General features: G+C 25.2%; 1 protein-coding gene across 2 annotated transcripts in view; it reads right to left on the reverse strand.

Moving 5' to 3' along the window:
* Positions 1–21,837, reverse strand: part of LOC136988746 (suppressor of lurcher protein 1-like) — a 210,179-nt gene that overhangs the window by 49,971 nt on the left and 138,371 nt on the right. For both annotated transcript variants that reach the window (XM_067286709.1, XM_067286708.1), the window contains one exon: positions 4,036–4,105. In XM_067286709.1, the coding sequence (XP_067142810.1) occupies positions 4,036–4,105 (70 nt within the window). The remainder of the gene's footprint in view (positions 1–4,035; positions 4,106–21,837) is intronic.

Here is a 21,837-nt window from a genome sequence, read left to right on the forward strand (position 1 = left end):
TTGTTGCTCGTATTCTAATTTATATTAAATAACTTGACGATAAAATTAAAATATAATCGACATAAAAAATACCAAAAATTAAACAAATTTCTAAATTGTATTAATAAAATACATATTACACACATTTATAATAAATAGAATATAAATACAATAGCTAAAACTTATTCTAGAGATCAAATCCTTGAACAACCAGAACAACCTTATCTGGATTCCACCGAATGTGGACAAATGCACAAAGCAGAAACCAATGGAAAAGAAATCCATGAGGGATTCAACCAGTCCTTGGGCGGAGGAGAAAGAAGAAGAAATAGCTATTACATATCATTAAGATTAGAAACTATTTTTCTTTCTAATACTTGACATTTTTTAAAAAATATTTACTAATTAGTTTAACGCCTGTACTTTCATTATGCTCGAAGCAAATATCTGTTATTCCTCTCTTAACGCAAGCCGAGTTTCTGAAAAAAATAAGAGATCTGACTATAATTTTTTTTAAATTATTAAGAAAGAAAATGAAATCGTTAGCCACTCGGACGAATCTCATCTCTTTGATATTTGATTGATCTTTAGGATAAACTATTATATAAAAAATACACTTCATATTTAAGTTAATTTGAGAAAACTGAACATCTCTACCACGTTTAACTGTTGTTATAAGATTTAAAAAACAAAATTATAGTCTGTAATAAGAAAACACATTCTTATAAACTATGTAACAATATCAATTAATGTAACAATAATAACCTATTTTTTGAAGTTAATTTTGTTACTAAACTACTTAAGATAAAACTGTGTTTTAAAGTGAATACTGCAGATTTATACAATTAATAAAACTTTAATAAAGCGATATTTTGCTCACTAAATATATAATAAAAAATTTCTTAATATTATATTTCCTTATCTTCAAAAGTACTGTACATTAAAAAAGGTCCGGATACACAATTTCATGTTTAAAATATATGAAGAACATCCAGTAAGTGAAATATCTAACAATTCAATTTGAATTTGCCATAAAGTTGACACTAAAGTGCCAACTTTATGGCAAATTCAAGCAAAATCAGATTCAGAAATTATATTGCATGAACTTTATTGTATGAGAAGATTTTTTCGACGTCAGGGAGACTATTCAAAACTTATAATACTAAGCAAATGCGAAATTAAATATTTACATTCGAGAAACGCCTAAATTAAGAAAGACCAATTATGGCAGATTTTATTGTATGCAAAAATAATATAAATTTTTAACTTTTTTAAGATGATAATTACAATTTCTTTAAAAAATTATTACATTAAGTCATTTCTTGTAATATACATCTATATATGTTTTGAATTAGTACAGCATCAAAATATCTATAAATAAAAAAATAATGAATTCATTTATTTCGAGTTTGTAAAAGTTTATAATATCAACTATTAGAATTCACTTACTGAACAGCTGACGAAGATGGTATTCAGCTAGAAGTGTAATTTTCGATATAAAACCGAAATTGAAAGACTTGCCTTTCAAACTCTATGAAAATCTCCAACTTTTGTCTTTTGAATTAAAGCGAATTTAGTTACATTGTACGGTTGTTAGACGAATATCATTTGTCTTTCATAACCGCATGCAGCTGTTGGTGATTTAGAATAACCATTAAACCCTGGCGTACGGCCACTCGACGGTGCCTATGAGTTAACTTGATGGAAATCTTTGCGTAAACAAACCTTTGTATCATGTTCGCTGGCTTCCTCTATCAGAATGTGTCAGAAGCAATTTAATGAGATATGATTGTTATCGGTGCTTGAACATTTGTCTAGGGGTGATTGTTAACAATTTCGGCCTATTTGACATTTCATGTTGGTACTGTTTAGTATGTCAGAGCTTAATTATTGTTTCGGTGACGTGATGTAAACTACATGCATTTTATTCATTACTATGCGAATACCAAATTCAGTTTTCAGGTCATCCGAAAATACTTTCATACTATAAATTAAATATATTTTATCACAATTTTTTTTTAGAAATATTTGAAATAAACTTCAACGTAAGACGATTTGAAGTTCTGTCGAATAAACAAGAATTTATTTTCAGGGACTTTTTTAAAAATGTTTTCTTAGACTTTTGTAGAATTTTGCGAATTGAGTGAAAAAACAAAAAAGTCTATTGTGTTATTAATATAAAAATAATAAGAAAAAATTTCTAAAAATGAATGTGTGGATTTTTATTTTTTTATTCATTGAAAAAAAATATATTCTTTGTTTTACGAGTGTATTTGAATAGAAGGTTTGAAAAATGTAAATAAATAATTCAAAATAAACTTATATTATTTATGATGTTAATATTTTATGTTAATAAAATCTTTAAAAAACTGGTTGCTTTAAATTTTATTTTTTCTGCTGTGTCTGTCTATCTTTAAACTTTTATTCCAAATCTGTAATAATAAAAACATAATAAATATTCAAACTTTTAATCTACGAACAAGGCATTAAATAAGAGTTACGCTTCCGCAGATAATTAATTTTCGAAATAATTCTTAGCATTAAGGTAAATTTTATAATTTTGAATACATTTATACAAAATTTTGGTTTTATGCATTGTAAACGTATCAGAAATAACAAATAAAAAGTTTTAAATAATAAAAAATTACTTTTCTCTTTTAATTTATTTTATTTACTTAACTATAAATAATTTTAAACAGAATTTAGATTTCTCTTACATGTACAGTATGTTTCTATCAAGCTTAATACATTGTGCTGTGTTACTATAAGATGTTAAAAAATAATTTACGAAACAAAATTTTGACTATTCAACGTCATTTATAAATTAAAATTTAAATAAAGATAAAAATAAGAAAAATATTCTTGGTTAAAATTAAAGAATTATTTTGCTAATCTCAACAAACAATTTTTAAATATTCGAAATTTAAAAATTAATCTGTTCTCCCTGCCTTAATAAGCACACCTAAATTAAAATTACGAGAGAATATTAAGTTTTATATAGTTTTAAAAAATATCTGAATACAGGCAATTCCTTATTTTATAAAATCATAAATATAATAATTGAATAAAAGTTTTGCTAAAATCACACTTTTTAAATAAATGTTTAAAATTAATTACTTTCTATTGTTTACCACTTTCTTATATTTATTTATTATTAAAATATAAAATTGTATAAGCTTTTGTCAGAACGAAAACAGAAATAAAATAGAATTTTATTATTAAATGCAAATTTAATTATCTTTAAAAGTAAATAAAGAATTTATTTATTTATTTACAGTTATAAAAATATAAAATTTTATAGTAATTGTTATTATGTTACTTAAAAAAATCGTTATTTGTATATTATTGTCCCGTAAAACTTGAAAAGTAAATATTTCGATATCTTCAACTGTTACGCGATACGTCTAAGGAGAAAAAAACTCTTTCCACATCAACGTAAGAAGCCAAATATTACAGTTTCCTAGAAAGTTTCATCCTATTACTCAGACTTTTCGTATAAAAAAGTCAAGTAATTTATGATAAGCAATAGAAACTATGGCCGAATTTGGTAGTTAAACTGAATGGTCCATAATATATATCACTAAAAACCATAGATAACAAGAAATACGAGTAGACTTATTACTTAGACAACAATTTATATTGAACTAAAACTGTCGAATTTGGAAAATTAAAAAATGCTAAAAAAATCTCTCTTTCTTTTCTGCCTTCTTTGCTTTTATCTTTTTTATTTTTCTGAATATTCTAAATTGTGAATCGCATAGAAAAAATATTTTTAATGAATCATTATTTAAAGTTAATAATTTTTAAATGAATAATACCAAAATTTTCATAGAAAATTTGATTTTTAAGTTATAAAAATATATCTTTTTGTCACAGTTACATGTTTAGTTTTTATGCAAATTATTGAAATTATTTAGCAGCAGTTAAAACTTAAAGGTCCTTATCTAGAATGAATACAAACTTCTACTTGTTAATCGCGTAATTATAACATCTTATCATGTAATTTATTTCTCTTACTATCTTCGAGTGGTGATGAATTGATTTTAATCAACCTACCTGCATTAATAGCCCGCACTACAAGAAATAATGAGAAGTAGAGAACTGTGACCAAAGCTACAACAGCCATCTGAAAGAAGAATTTAGTCATTAAAAATATGTTTTATTAAAATCTATTTTTAAAATACTTAATTAATATTACAAAAACAAAAAATTCAATCGAATATAATTGATTTTTAAAACTACTCTTAAAATATTATCATCGATATTTAAGTAATTAGTAATTAAACATTTGAATAAAGTAAAGATTGCATGTTTATTTTACAAAACTTTTAATGCCATTACTTTTCTTAAACATATTCAAAATAAAAAAGTTTTTATATATTTCTCTTTCTGTTACTTCTATTCACAGAAAGTAATAAAAAATATTAAGTTCATAACATAAATAGGGAAGATGTTAGGTTGTGTCAAGTCCAGTGTCACTCATATATCATGCACCACATTAATACTTAAGATGGTGAAAATTCTCCTCCGTTAGTGTGGTTTAATGCAAAAATTTTATCTCCGGTGCATTCTTAACTTAAATAAATGCGAAGGAGAATATAAAAAAAAAATATATATATATATATATAAAGTAGAAACCCTCTTCTAAGAGTCAAAAGTCTTTCTGTACTCGAAACTATTCAGTATGGTTATTAAAGTTGAATTTCATAGCGTTAAAACAAAAATCTAAGATATAAGAGAAATCAATATGATTTATCGTAGTTATAAAAACTTAACTATTATAAATTATACTATAAAGTTTTTCAATACTTTGTGAGGATATTATTTATAGATTATTATTCTTTATATAAATTAATAATTTTATATTTGTTAAAAATATGTCATTTACTAAGAACTATAGCTCATTTCAAGGATCCTTTATAAAAGTTTTATAGAAAGAAAAACGCTATAAATAATGTTAAGACACTAAAAAAATTTATGTTTTAAGAAGAATTCGAGATACTTGTGTCGAAATTCGCTTAAAAATATTTGACTAATTTCTACAACTTTACAACAACAAATAAAATGGAGACCTATGGTAGGAGTTTACACAGATTTCTACGTTACGGAAGAATCCAATTACCATTCTTCCTCTTTCTTCATGTCTTAATCACACTCTTGGGGATCATAAAAATGGGAAAAAGTCTACACACGCCGTTTTTTCGTTTCTTCTGCCGCAAAAATCGCCATCTCTGTCACAATTTAGTTTAAGAGTCGGGAAATTGCTAGTTTGTTTTCTTTACTTTTTTTTTAATAGAAACTTTCGCAAAAAGTTTTTTCATATTTGTATTATATAAGAAAAATTTTCTCAATTGCTAAGGAATAAGTACACAAAATCAACTTGCTTTACGCAAATTATATCTAATACAAAAAGTAATAATAATAGTAATTACATACGTCTTTAATTAAAAACTAAAACTAAGAGTTGATTATTTGAAAAAAACTAAAGTACTGTAATATTAATTTTTGCTCATATTACTTTAAAAATATTAAAATTATGCTACTTTATTAATAGTGAATGATTTGTCAAGAATAAAAAATTTCGTAAGAAGTGAAGATTGAAACTTTTATATGAAGTTTTCACTATATTTTATACAGAATGCTAGATTTTTACTAATTCCAATAAAAATAATTAATATGATTAAAGCATTTATTAACTTATATAAAAAAAAATTAAAAATCCGTACATCAAGTTTTCATTGTAATATATAAGAAACAAGCTGATAAAAGAGAAGAATATAAATCAAATATTTATTTAAAAGTCGTAGTCATTTATATAGGCCTACACGAAGATGAAATTATATCAGTTCATGCTGGGTTATATTACTTGCAGTCATTTCATCAAACAATTGAAAAGAGCTTAAATAAAAAAACAAAAAAAAACAAAATGTGATCCGAAATATATTAATTTACTTTTTTATTCAGTAATAAAAATGTTAATTACGCTACTTTATAAGTGAAAATATTAATGATTAAAACGCAATGAATTTATAATTCTAATAACAATTTCACACATTGCCGGCAGCATTTTCCTAATTAATATCATTCATGTAAAATATAATGTTTTAAATATAAATAATTTTCTATTATTTTAATGGTACCGTGATATTACCAACAACAATCATTAACTACATCAAATTACTGTATTTATTTTTAATGAAATATTCGAGTAAATTCACGCATTAAAATTTTAATCGACTGATTGAGTAATTAATTGATTGATTTTACATTTCGTTTAGAATTTTATATAAATATTTCATTTAATATTCCATCCTTTCGAATTATTTAGCGCTAACAAATAATTTTATTAATATATAGCCTAAGGCCTATATTATTTGTTGAAAAATATATAAAGATAGTGGTATGAAAGAGTAATTCTACTTGCAACTGTTCAAAGATGTAAATACAATTTCAATCATTTAACGAGAAAAATCAAATTTCATACAATAAAAAATTAATAGTATAACAGAATACTTTATAAATAAATTTAATATAAACTATTTTTATAGGGAAACCTTTTTAAAATGCAAGTTGATAAATAAAAGTTTAAATAATTTTAATAATAATTATTTACATAAAAATCGTTTTAAATTATTTTACTAATTTTATACAAGAATAAATATTTAAGAATCAATTTATTTTTCTTGCATATTAAATAAAAAATATTACAAACATGAAATTATTCACTTTTTCAAGTAATATATTTTTTAAACAGTATCTACGGCTTTTGTTATTTAAAATATTGCTGTGGCTATCTATTGTGTACTTTAACATCCGGCAACCACGAGAATAATGACGATACTTAGATATGTACTAATTAACATGAAATCGAACCTAAATCTAATCAAAGTGAAGCAAATCCCATCTCTCACGCAAAGACAAACTTTGATGAACGTCCTGATGAAAGCAAATTAATGCTGTACCATACGAGGCCATTAAGCGATGATGGCCGAGATAAAGCGAATTATATTTTGTCGTATATATAACATAACTATTGCTGAAACTGTGAACGTTAACTAATTATTTCCCTTCCGTTTATCGGGATTAGTCTTCGGGGAGTGCGTCAAACATTCGCTTGAGAACGTTAACAAGCTGCTATGGGTTGAGCTTCACTTAGTTTGAATGGTCATTACGAATGGACATTAGGGAATTCCTATTATTAGTCGAATCAATAGCCAATTCAACGGTCGTAGAAGTTCAAGAATGGACATATATAGATTTGGGTTTCAGTTAATAGTTCTAGTTAATATAACCTACTCCATTACAATAATAGAACATTTGCATTATTTGAAATAGATCTTATATTTTTAATAATAAAATATTTTTAAAATGAGCAATTTAGTAATTAATATAAAAGTAACAGTTTCTAATTCCAAATAACAGTAAATATTTACATTATTGGTGATTTTATATATCTGTATATAACCACTCCTACCTCTAAGAAAAGAATCATCTCTCCTCAGAGAATTCTTGGTTTATAAAACTTTTAAGCATAATTTACCCTTCAAAAGCACTAAATTTAAATTTAAAACATGACAAAATAAGTTACATGTAACGGTTACGACATTACAATTTAGTTTTTAAATTTTTTATCGAAATTGTTTTGTTTGTACTAAAAAAGTTATTTTTCATCATTTTTTTTAAATGCAAAAACAGAAACAAATTTATTGAAAATTATTGAAAATCATATCATTTCGAATTTACAGATCGAAAAATGTCATACAAATTTTTGTTCGATGCAGATCAATTTGTGTCTGCTTGGAAATTTATTCTCACAAGTTATGAACGCATTCATTTTTGTTGTTAGTTCGCAAAAAGAATCTTATTGTCAGATACAAAGAAAACATGAGTCTGTAACGCTAACAAAAATAGTAAGTCACCATTACGAATACAAGCAAATAAAGATTAACGATACAGTGAATGTATTTATTAACTAGTGAATCGACTTTCTAAGCAAACAATAAATAATTTAAATGGTGGATATCGAAAATAATGAGTTACATTTTCTTTTTATTTGTAACTCAATTCGAAACTGGCATTATTTTACTCGAAATAGATGATTTTAGTAACAAAATTAAAAATCAAAAATCATAACATTGTTACCGTTATACGTGATTTATTTTTTTATCATATTCTAAATGATTGTGTTTTTTAAAAAGTATTTTAAAATTAAGAAATTACATGAAAAATGTCTTAAATTATCTAGTAACATATGTGTAGGCTATAATCTACAATTAAAATACAGATTATCATATGTAAATGTATTTCCGTGGGTATAGGGAATATTTTTAATAGATATTATAGCATTCCATCATTAAAAATTTCTAGTGTCCGAATAAATTAATGTTTTTTTCAATAAAAATAATCAAATTTATAAACTCCAGTTTTATCAATTAATCTTTTTTATGGGGTATAGCAATTGCAGTTATTGTGTGGAACCATGGGTGTCTGCAGGAAGTTTTCCAGGAGGGCAAAGCTTACAGAGAAATAATTACATTAATAAATTTATATTTAATTATTTAATTTTTTGGACTTTTTCACAAGTAGATTATGGAATACAGGATTGCATTAATACAGAAAGACAAACAAAACGTTCCATGATCGAGGATGTAAGGTTACATATCTCAACCACTTTTAAGAATATAATTTGTGGTAAAACTTCCACAAATTATAATCTTAAAAGGGAGAGGCACGGCCTCTTTTGCCCTCCTCTCCAGACGCCCATGTAGCCTATAGAACTGAAATTATTATACAAAATGCTTGCCGTATGTTATTTATATAGCCTATAGTAACTTATCCTTTTTAAACTATCTCAAAGTAATAAATATATATTTATAAAATCTGATAATATAAATCAAGAAATAATCTAGTTAAAACAAGATCAAAACGTAAATACAGTAAGTTAAATTGTTTCGTTTTTTAAAATAATAATACTGGCTATTGCATTGTGATTGCAAGTAATTTGCAGATTCATTTATGTTCTGATATAAAGCTTAGTAAGATAATTCTACTTAGAAAATGCTAAGGATAAACGACGCTAGGAAAAAAAAAGCGCTACTTCTGCCTCTTGCTAAGTGAAATTGCCTGTTGGCTGTCTGCAAAATAAGATATTAGAAAAGAAAAGCCTGGAATAGAAACGGTTGCGAGGGAGATTTCGGGAAGTGAGTGAGGTGTATAAAGCTACTTTCCTTCGCTCGTTTCAGCGTCCATGAAAAGCGTCGCTGAATCGTGAGAGGTGCAAGACCAACCAAACCGGAAGTGACGTATTCACGTTTACGAAGGCGTATCTAATTAGTTGATTGCACACTTCCTATATGAAGCAGTCAAGCAGAAATTTAGACGTTGTTCGTTATTTTTTTTAATACTTTCGTCTTTCTCTGTACCTTATATAGGTTCTGCTTCCGGCTGTTTTTGCTGACTTCTTCGAGCTCATTGCATTTTTTTCCCCCAACGAATAAGAACAGATTGCATCTAATTTAATCGTGTTAATTTCTTTAGCTAGAAACATTGTGATCCTTATATAATTTATATAACATTTAACATATGATGATTTACATTTTAATATTTCTTTAATTAATTTTTCGATATCCTTTGATATTTTAAATTTCTTTAAACCGATATTATAAGTTTACCATAATATAATGTTAAAATTCCTAATAATAAGAACATAACACAAAATATAAAATTAGTTGTTTACAATAAGAAAAGAATTTCAGAAATAATTAATGATATTTTAAGTTTTACAAAATATAAATTTAATTTTCGAATATAAAAATTAGTTTCATGTTTTCAGATAAATTTTTTAATTTTAACTGAGTTTAGTTTTGCGTTTATTAATTTCTTTCTTATAATCTAAATCACTTTTACTCGGTAAAAAGTAATGGAGTAGAGACTTGAAAGCGAAATTACAGTTGTTTTCGCTTATTAATCTCAGGCAGTGAATAAAACTATGTCGATGTTGGTGACAGTTATGCAAATAATTTCCACAGCTCAGAATACAGTGATTAAAGTTGAATGTCTTTTCACGTCAAACTGATTTCGTCCTACAGTGAATTTATAATTATGTTTTGGAAAGCAAAGACGGCTGTTGTAAACACAGCTGGTGTCTCCTTTGATCCTCAAGGTGTTCTTATTTGTGTGGTTGCGCCATCCCCCGAGGTATTAAGGTAGAAAATCTGTATAAAACTGATTAGTTTGATGTTTTCTGCATAAAAATTTTATTAAATAAAAGTGTTTATTGGCTGAAATATTGTAAATATTATAACAACTTTTATTTTAAAAATGCCGTTTATTAGAGTGATTTCATATATTTAGTTTGGATATTAATTCAGTTAAATAAATAACAAACCACATATAACGTTAATAAAAAGTACGTGCGAATCGTTACGCGCTTAAAAAATTAAATTAATTAAAATAAGTAGGCTTCTTAAAAAATTTACTATTGATAATTTTATTTTATTGTTGCTAATTTCCTTGGTGGAAAAAATTTCGAAATGTCTTTCACCATTCAAAACCAAACTACTTTGATTATTTTTGGTTTATTCAAAGTTTTGAACAAAGACGCGGAGAATAACGAGCTTTCTATTCACGTCTAAACAGTTTTCTTTCACAACACGAACTGCATTTCAGGTAGAAACTTAGCAACAACAAAGAAAATATCATTGAAAGAAAGAACACCTGTTCTAATGACCCAACCATCTGACACATAAAACACCTATGTTCAATAGGCTGCATTCTTTTACGAGCATAAAAATTTATTAACAAGATCTTTTATGAACAATCAAAATAGCATGCTTACAACTTTAAGCTTTTTATTGAATTCTCTCTTCGAGAACAGTACTTTTAGAGATAAGATCTAATGAAAGATAGACGAAACCAAAAGTACAAATACAAGATTGTGTAACAAACCGTGAATACAGTCAAACGGTACAGTAGCCTTTCCTCGGGCTTGGTATTGTTTCTTTTCGGTTGATTATCCATTAAAGACGTGACCTCTAAACCGATCGACCGCTTTTGTTAGTCTCCAGTAGTTAGCCCTTCAGGAAAAAGTAATAGAGTCCAGGAAGTGCAAACAAATACGGTATTTTGTTGATTTTTTGTTGACCGTAAATCAATTTCCTCGACGTTATTTATAATAATTCATACACAATATAGCTTTTTCGTGTAGCTATGCCATGTTTTTCACTATTCACGCAATTTATTACCTAAGAGCTCTACTGTAACCCGATCAAAACATTATACTTATTTAGTAAAGGCGAATAAGCTTTTGCTATATTAAATTATGCGTTGACATTGCGTTATTAAAATTTATGTATATTATAACTAAATAATTTATCAAATGACTGAATTATTCTTTATAAGAAATAAATAAAAGGTGTTTTTCCTGAATAGATGTGTAGATTTTCTAATTTTCTTAAATAAATTTAAAATTTTTAATTTATATTAAAAATAATTATTTAAAGTTATACTTAGAATATTCAAACATTTGCCATATTAGTGACATTCATATAAAAATAATTACGTACTTTTTAAAGCCAATTAGAATAAAATACTTTTTTTATTAACTTATTAATGAAAAGTTTAATAACTTTTTTTGTTGTATTATTTTTAATAACTCGTGGTATTTGCAGGAAAATTTATTTATTCATTTATTCTAAAATTTAATCACATTTGAGCAAACAATACCACAGAAGATTAATTCTCGAAAGGTAATTTCCGTATTACCAAAAGATGCTTTTAGGCAATATCTTCATCAATAAATATTAACCGTAGTCTGATTACAAAAAATACATACATACATATACATACACACACACACATATATATATATATATATATATATATGTAGATTTAAAATTATGTAATTTTTTCTTTTTATTTAGGTATATATATACCTAAATAAAAAGAGAAAAAAGTACATAATTTTAAATCTTGTAAGTTAACTTGATACTTTATAAACTATATATAATTAAAAATAATAAAGACAAAACATAAATATGTAATAAAAGAAGTTACATTTTGTAATGTTTTTCAGCTTTCAGTAATTTACATGTGTTTTTATTTATTGTTCTTAATTGTTTTTGTTTTTATGAGGCTTATTAAGTGTATTGTTGGGGGTAGTGATCTAATGCTAGTAGCGAATGTAAATAAATAAATAAATAAATTTTATAGGGATTCTCTGCCATTAACTTAACTGTTTCTTAAAGAATTGTTTCGAACGTTACACTATTTACAGGTATAATTAATTATTTCTCTTTAAAAAATAGTAATTAATATCTAATTCGTAAATTATAAAATATTCAAGTGAATAGAAAATAATAATGAATGTTGTATAATATAAACAAACAGTACATGTACTGTTTATTTAAAAATTGGCAATACGAAGTAAATATTTTAAAAATACTTTTATTAAATTATTTAAGTAAAGATTGAATAACAATTCATTATGTTTAGATTATTCTGTTTATCGATCCTTAAATCTATATTTATCAACAATTATATTTTAATTTAAAACAATTTAAAACAAAACAAACAACTTATAAAAAAATATATATATTTACTTCTGATGTGAAACGTATAATGTTGATGATCAAAAAATGTTGTCACATATTATTTTGCTTTTTACAAAATATTTTATAAATCTAAAGAGTAATTTTATTTCAAAAGGAAAAATTTCTTTTCTTATATATTTGAAAAACATTTTCTGTTTATATGTCTAGTGGAAAATCCAATAATTAAATAATACAACAACAAATTTATTTTTATAGGACATATGACTTGATATATAGAAAAATAAACAAGTTAAAACTTTACAAAGCGTTATACAGTATATATATTCTGTTTAAAGGCGCAAATTTTAGTTTTTATTAAAAAATAATACATATGACTGCGTAAAATTCTAGCATTTATATTTGATTTAAGAAATATTAGATATTCTGTTTTAAATTTACATTATTTACAAATCAATATTAATAAAACTGTACATTCATCCTGTACACGTAAGGAACACCATTACTATTATTGAATAATAAGTTAGGAACTTATTATTTTTATTTTACATTTACTAAATTAGCCTAATATTTTGGAAGTATAAATTTTTAAAACGCTTATGCAGTAAATATATATATATATGTGAAATTTTTAAAAACATTACATTTATAACAGTCAATCACATATAACGGGGATGGATAACCTTTTTGAGTCTGCGTGCCATATAGTAAGCATAATTACCTTTAAAAATATTTATGCGTGCAAAGTTTCAGGCTTTGGATAACGATATTTAAAAAATGAAAGGAATATACCTTAATTAGAATAAATGTAAAGAAGATGATTGAAAAAAAGGATGCTCAGGTGATAAACTGAAATCGAATGATACGTTACGTGCCACATGATTTTTCCCAAAGTGCTACTTTGGACACACCTCTAACTTATAATATATATTATTATTATATATAAGTGGCTTTAAATAACATAACTGTATATATAATTTAATGTTATTTTTTAAAGCTTTATTTATAGAAATTAATATTAAATTCCCTTTCTTGTCAATAAAGACTGAAAAATACATTCCTAAATTAACGTTGATAAAAGGAAAGAAGAATATTCACAAACTTATCAAATGTTTTATAAAAAATATATGCGATTATTAAAAGAAAGTTGTCTGCACATATTAAATATTTCGTATTTAAGTCAAATTTTTGTAGTTTTCTATCTATTTTGAAAGACTTGATTTATTTACTTACTCGGTGTACTTGCTTAAATTAAATAAGAAATTTTTCAAACGTACAACTAAGATTCATTTAGCTAAAATTGTTTAATTAATCATTAAATTCTCTTTCTGCGAATTAACTAATGCAACATGCTATTATGAAACTTATTCAATTTTATATTAAACATTTACTAAGGCATATTTCAAGCAAAATAAATTGAAAAAAAAATCTTCAAGCTATAGGTCTACAGATTAAATTCTTTCGAAGTTGAATGAGTTGAGAAAGAATGTGTGGAAGTCGTTTCTGTTTGCAGAATTAAATCGAAATTGCCAAAAAGCAAGCAGTGACTATACGAAAGACATTTCTGTGTCATCGATCTATAATCCAAACATATATTTCAAAGAAATTCTTCAAGCGATCCTTAAAGCGACTAAAGTGAAGTGTTCGTTCAGATATGTGGAACTACAATTCAGATAAGTATATAGGCGATACAGTTCAAAATGCTCGAAAATTTTTGATACCATTTTTGATATAGACTATATCATGCTTTTCAAATAATATTGTTTTTTAAAGGATAAAATATTCTCTGAAAAACGATGTGTAGTTTTCATATTTCTATGAAATATTCTAAAGTATCTTCTTTGCGAAAAAATTGGCATATGTTGTCTTTCAGTAAAAAATTGCTTATGTCCAACATGGCTTTAAATTTAAGAAATATAAGCGATGTTATGAAAGAAAATATTAGAAAGGAGAAACTTTCTTGAGGATATGTTAAGCTTTAAAGGTAAGCTAGAATGCATTCACTTTCGGCGTTTGAAAATTATTTTATTCATCTTTTCATCCTTGTGCTCTGTGAGTATAACAATTTTTGAATAAAATTTGCAATAGATTATGTTATTCGATATTTGACAGGCATTTAAAGCTAGCTATATTCAACCCAGGATACTTTATAGAAGAAATATAAAAGAATAGACGAAGTAGAAAAGTTAAGGTAATAATATGCAATATGGTATTTTTATAAGAATATAAGAATATCTTTTACATACGTTCATTTAAGAATACTTTTTAATAATTAGTTGGCATTACTAAAATAATAGCATGCAGATTTAATTATATTTACAAAAGGATTTGTAAATAGTACGACCACTTAGAACCTTTGAATTTCCTAAAGGAAGTAAATGAATTAGTGATCTTTTAAATATACAATACAACACTATATAAAATTAGATTGCATTTAAAAATTAAATCAATAAAATTAATAGCTTAAAATAAAAATATTATGCAAAAAATAAAATTTATAATAAGTCGATTAAAAATGTTTATAATGTAATTTTTAAAACTGATTGTACAGAAATATTTTTCTTAAGACTGGATACTGAAAAATTATTTTTTTGTGAGTTTAACGAAATTACGATTGCAAATAATTAAACCAAAATTAGACGACTCCTCATGATATTATTAATACTTGTCAACGTCGTTTTAAATGTAAATAAAAAAGCAATTAATAAACAATATAAAATACATATATTTCCGTGTAGATCAGGTATGTCAAAGATACGGCCCGCGACATCAAATCAATAATGCTATTGTTTATTTTTTTATCATCTTGATACTAAAGAAAATAACATATTTAAACGTACAAAATATCACATGTTTGAGTTCAACAATTTTGTTTATTATTATTATTATTGTTGTTGTTTTTATTTTTATTTATTTATATTACTTAGAGATATTTATTTTATTTCATTTATTTTTGTGTTAATTTCTTCTTTACATTATGTTTCCTCTATTTCATCTTTTAAATTTCAAATTAAAGTCCGTCTTGGCAAGATCATTTATTGCACAATTCTCACTATTTTTCACATAAAATGCGTGTTTTCAACAGTTTAGTAAATTACAGTTTATGCTTGTATTTTCAGTCTTGCGATTCTTATTTCCAGATCATTTTACAACCAGCTTCAGGCCTGTAAATTGGCCGAAAATGTTTGTTCTGTGATTAAAGTTATTGCTGGAAAACTACAAATGGTGTCTTTTTTATTTTATTGTGAAATCTCGGGTTATTAAAAATATTGTTGAGTCGACTACTTTTGGGCTACTTTTTAGAAAATTTTTGGCTACCAAAGCTAAAAACATCTGGCCCGCTGTCATACTCGAGACAAAAAATTGGCACTTTGAGTTTAGGTTTGAGTTTGACACCCCTGATGTAGATGATTATAGGCCGATATTTGATATAATGCTTATATATATATATATATTTTTAAAAAAATAAAAATAAATAAATATATAAAATAATAATTGATTTTGTTAATTTTAATTATTTCAAAAGAAAATTATTTACTTCAGGAATCTACCGTAATTCATGATATTTGAAACTCTACATATTCCAATAATCGATAGCCATATTCAATTCTACGATTATTAAAATTGAAAACTTATTCAAGTTTCTTCGATTATATAATCCTAAAATGTTGAATTTTACAGCTATATGATTAAGGAAGCACAAGAGATTCCAGAAGAATCGAGTTAGATTTTCTCATGGAAGGATTTTTCTGTTTTCTTTTAGGATGGCTTCATTACAATCTCCAAAACACAAAAGAAATATAACACAAACATACTAAATTAGAAAAATTTGTATTTAAATATATTAAAAATTTAATTTTATACGATAAATTAATTTATTAGCATTAATACTCGATTTATTTTAAATTAGATAAAACTTAAAAAGAAATAGTGTATAAAAAATAAGTTAATAATATCAAATATTAATTATGATTGCATTACTTATTATGAAAATATATCTAACAAATTATTTAATAATTTAAATATATAAAGTTAAAGAAAATACTGACAGTTAAATAAATCGACTTGCTGAATTATTTTATTGCCCACATCTTTCCAACTTATTATCCATCAGAGGAAAGGTTAATATTTAATAATTGAAATGTTTATATTTTAAATTCCTTTATACATATTGCTGTGTTTCTTATCAAATTATACAAGCTTAAATAATAGAAGAATCAATAATACGTCTGGGTTTGTCAGATATTTTGATATTTATATTCGACACAATATCCGTTTCGTAACGTATACGTTCTTTGAAAGACGTTTGATAGATAAAGGTTGCCAAGATAATGTCCAAGTAACAATTTTATCCCATTGCACGATTGGTGTAGGTATTACGGTAAACTGACCACCTGGGACACATTGTCCATGAGAAATCCTACTCTGTTGACCGATTTGTCTTGCTTTATTGGTCGTTATCTCAAGATATTTTAGTGAATGTTTGATTGACTGTCCAGATTTATGCCGAAACATTTTTGCTTTACAGAAGTTGATCATAATAAACGCACTTCGGATATTTTCGAACAGCAGTTACTTCCTACTTCAATATCTTAATAGATGTATAAGTCTGATTAGTTCGGTTCCATTTATGATATAGCTTTCAATTTTATATAGAACTTATTCTTCATCATATCTCATTTATCAGATTGTATCTGCACAGAAATAAACCATAAATCTAAAGTTTAACCGTTAAACTTATTTATTACATTTAATGTGGGGTTTATTTATTGATATGTTTCTTTTGTTTGAAAAAAATTCATGCATTCCAATAGTTAATACAGTGAAAAATTTAGTATTGTTTTTATACAAGTTATAAAATGATAAATTACGAACAGACGAAAAATTCATATTAAATAATTTTAACAAGAAATCAGATGTAAAAAAAAATATATCTGAAAAAATAAAAAATAACTTTTCGGTATCCTAGATTCTGTATAATTTGTTCAAAATCTGGAAATTTCTTCGTTATATCTTTTTTCTTATCGTTACATTTTTATTGTAAACTTTGCCAAGAAACTCTTTTCTTGTTCATGGTAGTTATTTCAGCACCGTGGTGTGGAAAAAACCGCAAAGAACATAACCGAGATCTTTTGTTTTAACTTACTTCCATAGCAGTCTATAATTTCGACAGTAAAACATTAAGTATTGAAACTTTTGACTCTCAATGCTCTGGATAATTTACTAATCTCTTTAGATGAATGGCTTGATTTGCATAATTAATACCAGTTATCCATTTTTATAGCCAAGTCAGCGTACTTAAATTATACTCGCTTTTCAAAATGAAAAGCAAGACTTCTGAAATTATTTTAAAATAATGCTAATTATATTGTTCACACGATACGAAATCTCCTATAAAACTAGATATATTAAATATATACAAAGTCAATTAAATTAGATTAGATTTATTAAAAACTATATGCTTTGTGTATCGTTGAGTAGTATTGAGATTTTTTGACAATATTAAAAAATAATTAATTTCTTCTACATTGAAAAAATAAATTGCAGTCTGTGATTATTTATTATATTCTATTGATAATTATTGCTATTTTTTTCTTTTTTATATAAAATAACTTTATGTCGTGCTTTAAAAGACTTTATTTAATGAAACTCAAAATGCCATTATTGATATAAAATATTATCGTATAACTTAATGTGCATTCTAATAATATTATTCAAATAATGAATAAAACTATCGCTATCTTAAATAAAGTAAGACATTTCTTTATGTTCAACAGAACTATTTATATAGGTCCATAGATATATCTTCATTTCTTCAGCTTTAAATAAAATAAATATAGGAATAATTTATAATATAATAACTCATATTTATATTATTATAAATATTTATCAACTTTAAAAATAATATTAATAATAATTATACGTAAAGTAATGTCAATAATCCTTCTTAATTATTGAACTATTGTTTATATTGTAAATTTCCTATAATTTTAAAAATAATAATAATTATTATTATATTATAAATAAGATATTTTTATAAATTTTTAAAGTAATTATTGTATTAATAATAATTTGCAAAGAATTTTCTATATAAAGTGGTAATCAATATTTTAGAAATTGATTTAATCTTTATATACGGTTATTTAGTAAACTTTCTGTACTTAAAAAAACAACTTAAATTTATATAAGAAATAATTTGCAAATTAACTATTGATTATGACATTTTAAACTTATATATAATAAACATTGCATCAGACTAAAACGTACGTGCGCCAACATGCAAAGCAATACATTAAATAAAAGTATCTTAACCTATCAATTGTTCAATACAGTATTTAAAAATAACCACAATCAATACAAATAAAATATTAAATACAATATAGCCTATATATGAAACAATGTTATTTACATTGAAGAAAACACGGATGGTTCGTGAATAAATAATAATTTAAATCAGACGAACTTCATATTGATCCTTCTTGGCTATTGAACTGTTGTTTATATTGGAAGTTTTCTACATTTGACAGACAACATGCTACTGAGTATTTCAGTTGCACTTACGATCGCATATTTGTAGTAGCTTTAATTCTGTTGATAGCCAAATGCTTTTATTCCTATTCCATTAGTAGTTTAGAGGTAGGTAAAAAGAAATGCAATTCAAAAATCCAGCTAAAGAAAAATAAACCTATTTCATGTAATAGAGCAAGATGATATTTTATATTGATTCAAATTTAGAAAATTACATTTGAAGAAAATTTATGTTAGAATTTATCTTGTTATTATCCCTAATGTTACTAGAAATTAGTTTCATATTTTGTGGAGAGTTGTTTTTTTTATTTTATTAACTTGGAACGATACTGGTTAAAATTTAATTATATAATTTGTAACAAGTAAGCTTTAAATAATAATTTCACATAAAATAAATACAGCAGAATAGATAATTAGTTAAATATATGTTTAATAATAAATGACAATATTATTGAAATTTGAAATTAAATTTATTATATTATGATTTGCCTATATATTAAATAAACACAGAAGTAGAAATCGAAATGAAAACATTGAAAATTTCTATCCAAAAACACCAGAAAATATATTTCAAGTGATATATTTTGTTTCTCGTAAAATTCTAAAATATTATAAGACAAATAAGTTTCCAAAATTGTCTCCAAATAGGCTCACAAATTTTGACGTTTTACAAAACAACTGTTTATCATTCTATTCGCATCTTACTTTCAATATCAAACTTTAGATTTCAACGCGTTACGTCTCCACGAATAACTGCTTCAAAGAACTGGCCACAAGAAACATTACCTTGGCACAACCTGAATTTCTTCAGCATACTAATGTTCAACTGGAAGGAGAAACAACCACTAAACGATCACAGACATATGTAAACGTTCAAATACAAGAAAGAATCTCAATGTAGATATTGACTTAGCTGACATAGATTCCTTTGCATCTAGCCAAAACGAAATTCGACCGATACTCTAAAGAAACTAAAATACCATTGCAATAGTGAAGCACATGAATAAGAAGCCAACCTAAACCACTAGATACTTTATGTTCATCACAGTCGAGCATCTTAAGAATTCAAAGAGGATTTTCTTTAATTTTTTTCTAGCTTTCTTAGTTGATTTTGTAAAGTCTTCTTATTTCCTTTCAATAGAAAGTATGTAATGTTATTTTAATAGCGATCGTGCTGCAAAATTTCTATTTTACAACAAAACCCGGTCAATTATTATTGAAAATTTTATCAAACAGTGTTAAAGTAATTTATTAAATTCAATTTATAAACATTTTCAAATATAAAGCTATCAATTTTTCAAAAGGAATTTAAATATGTAGTACCATACAAGACATAAAATATATTAATAAAAATTGTATTAAATAACATTAAATTTTGTTTTTATTGAAGACATGTATTATTCATAAAAATTTATACAAAAACTGCCTCATTAACAATTTATTTATTGTTTAAAAAATTTCTTTTTGTTTTATTAAAGCAAAACTTTTAGTTTTTATGAATAATTATGAATATCAAATAATTTAAATTCTCTAATGATACTTATTTAAATAATTAAAAAAAGTTATACAATTATTTCTTAGCGATACAGATTTTTTATGTAATCACTTTTTTCTGTTTTATGTTCATCATATATGATTTCTGTTAACGTAGAAACGATATGAAAAATCATACGGTTAATGCATCAGGAACTGCTAAGAATTACGAATAGTTAGAACCTAAAAAAAATAAGTATTGATAAAGAAATGTGATAGCCTGATGCTAAGAAATGACTCGTAAGTATTAATCACTATCCATAAGGGATATCTTTAATGATGTCCAGTAACAGTTTTTTGGTTCGTCATCCTGCTTTTTTTAATCCCTAACACTAATTGAGCATCGCCTGTCACCAATTACAGGTGCAGTACTTTACTCCTCTATTGTTAATTGATGCCTGTACTCCGTGACGAACAACCAGATAACAAAATCTTTCCTGTAGAAATCTTATCGTGCACATGAGCTTTCGCGAGAAAAATATTGATGTATAATTCACAATTTAAAATTACCTGATGAATAATTAAAACACTAAAGCTTTAAGATTGAAAAAATGCATAATATTGCTGCAACACTAGCGTACAAATCTTTTCAGAAATTGATATCTTGCTATCAAGAAAATTTAAAGAATAAATTAGTTTACTTATCATTATAAATGCGTTTAATATTTACAATTACAGCATAAATATATTTTTATTATTTTTATCTTTGGACTCTTCGTAATATTAAACTTCATACTACGCAACTAGTATAACAAACATTACAGTTTGCAAGTCTATTTTTCAGAAAAAAATAGATCAGATTAAATGTGTGGGGATTAATGAATTACATTCTTATTTTTTTAGTTTTTTGTTTTAGAGGTCAAAGGAAATTGCATTTGATCTATGAAACTAGTTGGACTCTGACATCGCGAACAAAAGACTAAGCTTAATGAAAGCTCGGAAGACTTCCTTCGTGGCTGCTGATAGATGGATAGATAAAAGGAAGGGAAAGTGAGAGAGGATTTGATTGATGAAGGAAGTCGAACCACCAGATAGGTGCTCCTCAAGAAAAACAGACTTCCGTCTCTTTCTGAATGCTTCATCGAAAATGCTATAAGAACGAATGTTTTGGGGTTTTGTCTGCCTTTTCTTCTATTATTTTTATTTCTCGTGCATTTCCCTTCCGGTGACGTACAAAAAAAAAGTTTTTACAGAAAACGGTTTTTACTACAGAATAAGTTTTATTTGTTTTAGTTTCTTTCGATCCGTC

The sequence above is a fragment of the Centruroides vittatus genome, unplaced genomic scaffold, assembly GCF_030686945.1.
Source record: "Centruroides vittatus isolate TY-2023 unplaced genomic scaffold, ASM3068694v2 scaffold_386, whole genome shotgun sequence".
In the NCBI taxonomy this organism is placed as follows: Eukaryota; Metazoa; Arthropoda; class Arachnida; order Scorpiones; family Buthidae; genus Centruroides; species Centruroides vittatus.